This window comes from Nanorana parkeri, unplaced genomic scaffold, assembly GCF_000935625.1.
Source record: "Nanorana parkeri isolate BGI_ZX_2015 unplaced genomic scaffold, ASM93562v1 scaffold10, whole genome shotgun sequence".
In the NCBI taxonomy this organism is placed as follows: Eukaryota; Metazoa; Chordata; class Amphibia; order Anura; family Dicroglossidae; genus Nanorana; species Nanorana parkeri.
Window position 1 is genome coordinate 3,593,058 of NW_017306278.1, and position 6,888 is coordinate 3,599,945.

The window sequence follows — 6,888 nt, forward strand, 5'->3', positions numbered from 1 at the left end:
GGGCATCTCTGTCTGATTCAAGAATATATATATATATATCTCTTTTCTTCTAATTTCGCCAGTAGAAGCATCATATCAATGGGTTTAATAATGTGGTTATGTTGCATAAAGTACTTTTAATGAGGAATGTCTGTATCTGCATCAGGGCCCAAAGAAGTTCAGTTACTCCCCTAAAAGATTACAAGGGGATAGCCATCATTACTTAACAGGGTCCCCCAACTTGTTGGGTAAGATCCTTAGTAAATTTGCCCATTGTAGTCCTATCCATGTATATAAATTATTTGAGTAAAAGTATTAGGGATATATAAGAGATATATGATGTGGCCAAGTCCCGTGGGATCGTTCTACCCCCGGCAAAAAAAGACAAATGTTACAGCTAGCCACCAGTCCTAAAGGGTTTTACAAAAATATATCTCTGGACAAGACTGTAACATTCAACAAGTGCTAGGATAGAATTTCATTGAGAAATAATATCCTGAAACAAACACGTAGTTAAAAATTAAAATTTGTCATCATCATCATCATTGGTGGTTGTGATTTTGGAGATTTATAGCCTCCTCTCTGAGTGTCTGCATCCCATCAGACGCCGAGCTGCTTGTTCATCTTGCTCAGGGCATCGCTGACAATGTCCAGGTCATGGCGTAAGTCACTCACCACATTGGTGATGCTTATGGTGTCTTTTAGTATCTGCACACTTTGGGTGTACGGGTTGTATTTCAATCCAAAAGGGCGCTTGATTGTCTTTGCGAACTCCCTAGAGGAAACAAAAATATAATAAATGTAAAATTATACTAAACATATTACATGAATCAAAAATAGTTACATGTTTTAAAATGTGATTAACACATTGTGTGTGGTTGACAACAGTTAATTGGGCCTCATGCTGCACCCATTATAGTCCCTTAAATATTTTATTTATGTTCTTCTCATATGTGGTAATACATTTGCACAAGAAAAACATTGCAATTCCCCTTATCAAGTGCCCATAAACCTCATGAGTCCATTCTAGAACTGTTTGCTGCAAAAGCTTGCCGTCCCCTAACCACAACCAGACCCAAAAACGTTTTTACCAAAATTTCCACTGTTCAACAAGACTGTCTCAATGACCTGTAACAGAATTCTAAGTGCACAGGGGTGCATTGAAGCTGGCCATGACGTCAGAGAAAGCAGGCAGGACTTCTAACACTTAAAGAAGTTAGATTAAGGTTTCCTGTTGGGGTATATTTGAGTTTAGGGTAAGCTAACAGGTTAGCACTAGCGGATTCATTTAGGGGTTAGTGTTAGGGTGCAGCTCATGTTAAGGATTATGTTTTGGGATTAAATGGAATTAGATAAAAAGTTGAATTTTATATTACAAGACAATTCATTGTATTGTATATAAGATGACAGATGCCCTATACGCTTCAGTGCGTCATTTGTATATGGCAATGTTGATATATGCGCCTATACTCCCCGTTTGCTGTGTTTTGTTTTGTTTTGTTGTGTGTACTTTGTATGGATGTGCAAAACTTTCAATAAAAAACATATTAAGTAAAAAAAGTTGAATTTTATTAGCCAAGGAAACCTATTTTTTGCCCCTCTCTGATTTAGCTTTGCTCTGTTTCATGGAGTCTGGCTGCCCCTCAATTTCATGACTAAGCTCCATGATGCATCAGTCAACCGTCCACTAAGACTGCTCCAGTGACCAACAAAAGCACTCTCATTGGATCAATGAATGGCAGTTGGCAGAGCTTAACCATGACATCAGTAAAAGTCAGGGCCTGGTAACAAATTAACCAAATCAGAGAGGCACACAGGAGAAGCGTTCTTGTATAATACAGATGATAAAAGTACAGTTTAAATAAAACGCAGGTGCTTATACACTGAACTCCGCCACTTAAAAATGTAATATGCTTACTGTGTTCAATTATTGGTGAGAATGATTAAGAATCTGCCAATCACTTGGCCAGCCACTAGAGGGAGCACCAATTCCAGTTTTGCATTATTAAAACTCAACATCTGCAACCAACAGTTGTTCCTGGCTTTAGTTTTGGTTGGAAATATGTCATTTGACATCAATGAGCAACAAAAAACTCTAAAAGGCTTCACATAGGAATGGTGCAGGATGAATACTCTATAGAAATGTGACATTTACCTCATTTTTTCTTTGGCTTCTTCAAAACTCTGAGAGTAGAAATAGACGTCCTGGAAGGTGGTGATAATACATTCCTGGTTGCAGGTCACCATGGGGTCAAAAGGCTTCACGTTGGCATTACCGGAGAGCGAGTGCTGGAACAGAGCAACGGGAACTTGTAACCAAACCAAAGACGCTGGCGGCTACTACAGGCGGTAACATAATATCCAATTGGCTCTAATGTTGTAGGTCTGATTCATGAAAATTGGGAGGAAAGGAGAACAATGTGTTGCCAATGGCAATCTACAATTTTAGAATGATTAAAGGAACCAATAGGAACCATGACGTTTGGTTTCTATTGGTGGCTTCTTTACATTTCCTTTTCCTATTGTTTGCCGATAAAAATCCCATGATGTTGGGTGGCTTCCAAAACTGGACCTTCAAGCTTGATTCCAGGACCTTGGGCGTATATTGTACAATCATAAAACTTTACTCTAGTACCTCTGTGGTACCTTTTACCCCCGGAACTTCCTCCCACCGATGTACCAAGCAAAATCAATAGAGACAACTGTAAAACTGTGTCATGTGAGGACAGATAGCAGTTCCTGTGTATGTAATGTAAGCAAACAGCATTTAAAGGCTTCATTGACAAATACGTTGTAACAATGGTTTTAGACTAGTTTTGTGACCAAAGAGTTATTTTGGGCACAACTTACTGTACTCAAGGTCTGCAAATGGGTAAAGGAGAACTATGGGGTAAGTGTTTTTCCCCATAGTTCTCCTAAGGGTAACGGGAGGACATAAACTAGCGTAATTCCCGTCAGCCAAAGCTCAGTATATAGCACGCTGCAGCTCGCGGTATACTGAGACTGCCGCAGCCGGGACAGATCCCGACATTACTGTCGAGATCCACCCAGCTGCGTGAGCGACAGCTGGCTCTGCCTATCTAGAGGCAGAGCCAGCTGTACCCTCCCCCTCCCCAGTCCGTTCCGCCAGTCAGCGCTGGAGGACCGGAGTGGGGAGGGGGGAATCCTTGCCGGGCGCCGTGAGTGACAGTCACAGCTCTCCGCAGGTAGATGATCGAGAAGTGAGCGAGCGACGGTATGTGTTCACTCACTTCCCAATCTATTGAGCCGATGTGTGACTGTTTCATTGTCACACATCGGCTCGAACTATGAGGATGAGTGATTTTCACTTAGCTCATAGCTCTCCTTTAATAGCTGTTTTTAGTACAGCTTGAAAGCCCAGATCGGGGCTATATTAAAAAAAAGTAGGGCTGCAGGTGTGAAAAAGAGCTTGGACTGCAATACTCACATACAGTGCAGAGCTGTCTCCTGCTGTACTTTTATTCTGCCACAAGATGTCCTCAGTCTTTCGAGATGAATGATCTCAGAGACTGGGACAGACTATGAATACAGGGTGTCATGGACCCGCCTCCTGAGAGGGCGTCACCTTCCACTAACTGTGTACTGGTGCAGAGAGAGGCGCTGACGTGATGACATCAGCGCTGCTCTTTTCACTATTACACAGTGAGTGCAAGGTGACACCCTTTGCAAAATCCCAACAGTAGTAGGGGAATGGTGTTTATATGGAATGTGCTGAAACTGCGCTGAAGACTGTAGGTGGTCTGCATATTGCAGGAAGAGTCCTCCCCCAGCTAAGATATTGTAAAATGATATCATTCAATCATAATCGTATTCAGTAAAATGGTCACTTTGGGCTTCATTAAAAATTTCCATCCGGCATGCAGCCGGGTAGATGCCATTCACATGGCACTAGGGCCCCCAGATGGCACTGATGACTGGTAGAGGAATTCCCTATACTCACTAACGCCATCTAGCTGTATATAAATGAAGCCCATATACATAACGCCGAAACTTACTTTGAGTTCACTGATGGAGGAGAGCAGGCCGGCTCCGTATACCTTCAGCTTCCCATCTTGTTTGCAAAGACCGAACTCCACAGTGAAAAAGTAGCACTGTATCGAGAAAAAAAAAATTATAGGTAAGTGAAATAAACTTAAACATTTCATACAGAACTGAAGTTCTACAATAAAAAAAACTGCTAGAAGCTAGATGATTTTTTTTTTTTTTTTTAGTTTTTATCTATTTTTGTTTTTCAAAAATGTTTGCCATGGCCCCTATTAGTCATTTAGTATCTCCTCCATGAGCAAAGAACACATATAGTTCAACTACTTAACCCCTGTGCACCCCCTATGGATCAGAGACATTTTTACATTGACTTTGAGCTTGTTTATTCGGCAATCACTTTGTTGTTACTTAAGATAGCAAAGTAAATACTGTTTATCAACAATTTGCAGGGCGTGTGCCTGTGAATGTTCGTTCTGTGCCGATATATGCAAAAAAACAGGCGTTTTTTCTTTTCAAGTGCAATGTAATTTTGAATGTTTTGGTTGTAATATCACATTATGGCCACAAGATGGAGCTAAAAGAGAATGAAAATAAGCATATATATTTTCCTATGCTTATCGCCATCAAGTGGCCATAATGTGATATTACAACCAAAACATTTATTATTACAATATTGCACTTGTCTAAAATGTGTCCTGTTTAAAAAGACACTAAAAGTATATTTCTGGTACACTTCTCCTGCTGCATTCTCCATTATGTAAAGCACACAGAAATCCAGCACGGACAGTGAAGTTTTCTTGTAATGACCATGGCAAGTGGATAAAGGTGGAAGATGAAGTGCAGAGATCTGGCCATAGCATGAATGATCTAGTCAGGGTCCAGTCATAGCTGTAGTACAAGCTTTGGGTGCTTTCAGGAAAGGTCGTCTACGTACCGTAGCCAGTTTCTGTACAGCTTCATCTGATGCCCCCAAAGATGCCAGTCCGATCTCCTGGGAAAACTGTGCAAAGCTGGGCTCGGCGAGGAGGGGGACGTGTCCGAGGAGTTCATGGCAGGTGTCACTGGAAGGACATATAATACATTACTACAGATAGTAGAGCCCTACTAAACTTCTCTTTGAATTCAGCTAAACACACTCCAGGTGCATAAAAAAAGGTACGCAAAGAGTAGAAAAGCCTGACCCCTGCCAGCATGCTGCAGAAGGGAACCCTTGCTATCTATGTAGAAGCAGTGGTCTCTCTGCAGGTGTCTGGCACGCCCCCTGCTAAGTCACAGCCAGAGCTCTCCAATCCGAAGGGAGCACGAGCTTTACTGATTGCAGAGCTATAGTCCTGCTATCAACTGCCATCTGCAGCAGAAGGAAGATGTTTTACTTCAACTCTCATCAGCTGCCCTGTAAAGCTGACTGGTCACCAGATATCTTTTATCCTGGGCTGGTAATGCTAGCAGAGTTCAGGCAGATGTAAGAGGGTGAGAGATATCAGCTGAAACACAATGGGGCCACCCAGCCTGGTGAAATACTCACGGTTCGGGGGTGTAGAGTGGGTCGAAGCTGTGCCTGACGTATTGTGTGCAGTGAAATACCCGGAACGCTAAACCAGCCAGGAAATCTCTTGGAGACAAATACCCGGCCACGGGGCGGATGGTGAAGCCCGTACGCTCTGGAAGATAAATTGGTACAAAATTGCTATTAATAAAAATAAATACTCAAATGACTGTTCCATGTGTAAAATTATATAATAAAAGACTATTTCCGTGCTTCCCTATGCAATGCAAGCAGATCATGGCTGGTGGGAGGGGCTGGCAGGGTGCTGTACATATCTTCCTGGAACCATCACATCACCCTCCCTCGGTACTCCTCTCAAAAGCCCTCAGTCATGATGCAAGCAGTGGGCGGCCTCGTGGGAGGAGTTATGCAAATATCAAAATGCCTTAATGGGTGGGTGGGTGTCAGTATGGATGAGTGGGTGTTCCTAAGCAGACTACATTTGCATATAGATCACCCTATGTGATGCTGCGCCTCCACAATTGAAAGAACTGAAATCCAATGAATGAAATGGGCCATTAGAGCACAGTGCACCCAATGGAAGAGACCCAAAAACATCCACACACCCCCCTTCAAAAAAACAGTCTTGTCATGGAGGCCATTGAGTCCCTCCTCACCCACCATGCCCCCAGGGAGGGGCTTATTTGCAGTGGGTGGGGTTATTTGCATATAACTCCAAAGTTTGAATTCTGAATGGATTTTAAACTTTTTTTTTAGGATGTGACCCCCAATATCTCCCCCCCCCCATGTTCCGTACCCCGTTCCTACCTTTAAGAAAACGGGAGACATCCTCCAGTTGGGGAATGTTGTCCTCGCGGCAGCCGCAATGTTTGGACAGCAGGGGCAGGTTCTTCAGGTACTCCCGGCAGGCGTGTGTTGGGTACAGCTTATTGAGCTCCCGGAAGACGGTGCCCCAAGTCTTTACCTCCTCTTCTGTAAACTCAATGCGAGGAATGGGGTTCCCACTATCAAAACCAAGATGGTTTTAACATAGAGACTGAAATCTTCGATTGTATCTATACTTTGTATTTATTCATAATTTGGGTGAACCATAATTGCCCATTACATACCCAGACTCTATTCCCTTTTCCATGCTACACAATGGTTGTTCTTTACTGCTCCTCCTCACCATGGAAGTCTATGAGCCGGCCAACTCACTTAAAACAATGCACCCCTCGTGTGGCCGATATCTAATTTCAAGCGCTCTTAGCACATGGAAGAAGTAGACATGGGCCAGTTCCAGAATGGGCAATATTAGGGTGGTTTGAGCATAAGGGTAGGGAAGCAGGAGAAGTGGTTAGATCAGGGGGGAGGTTTAGGTTAATGAGAATTTGGTGTATGGGGGGGTGGGGTTCCAG

At 43.0% G+C, this 6,888-nt stretch overlaps 1 protein-coding gene across 1 annotated transcript in view; it reads right to left on the reverse strand.

Annotated features, from left to right (window-relative positions):
• Positions 1–576: 576 nt before the first annotated feature.
• TPH1 (tryptophan hydroxylase 1) overlaps positions 577–6,888 on the reverse strand; it is a 15,840-nt gene continuing 9,528 nt past the window's right edge. The window contains exons 6-11 of the mRNA XM_018555211.1: positions 6,299–6,495; positions 5,510–5,645; positions 4,919–5,045; positions 3,996–4,091; positions 2,135–2,268; positions 577–754 (exon numbers count right to left, since the gene is read on the reverse strand). Coding sequence (XP_018410713.1) covers positions 580–754; positions 2,135–2,268; positions 3,996–4,091; positions 4,919–5,045; positions 5,510–5,645; positions 6,299–6,495 — 865 coding nt within the window. The 3' untranslated portion in view covers positions 577–579. The remainder of the gene's footprint in view (positions 755–2,134; positions 2,269–3,995; positions 4,092–4,918; positions 5,046–5,509; positions 5,646–6,298; positions 6,496–6,888) is intronic.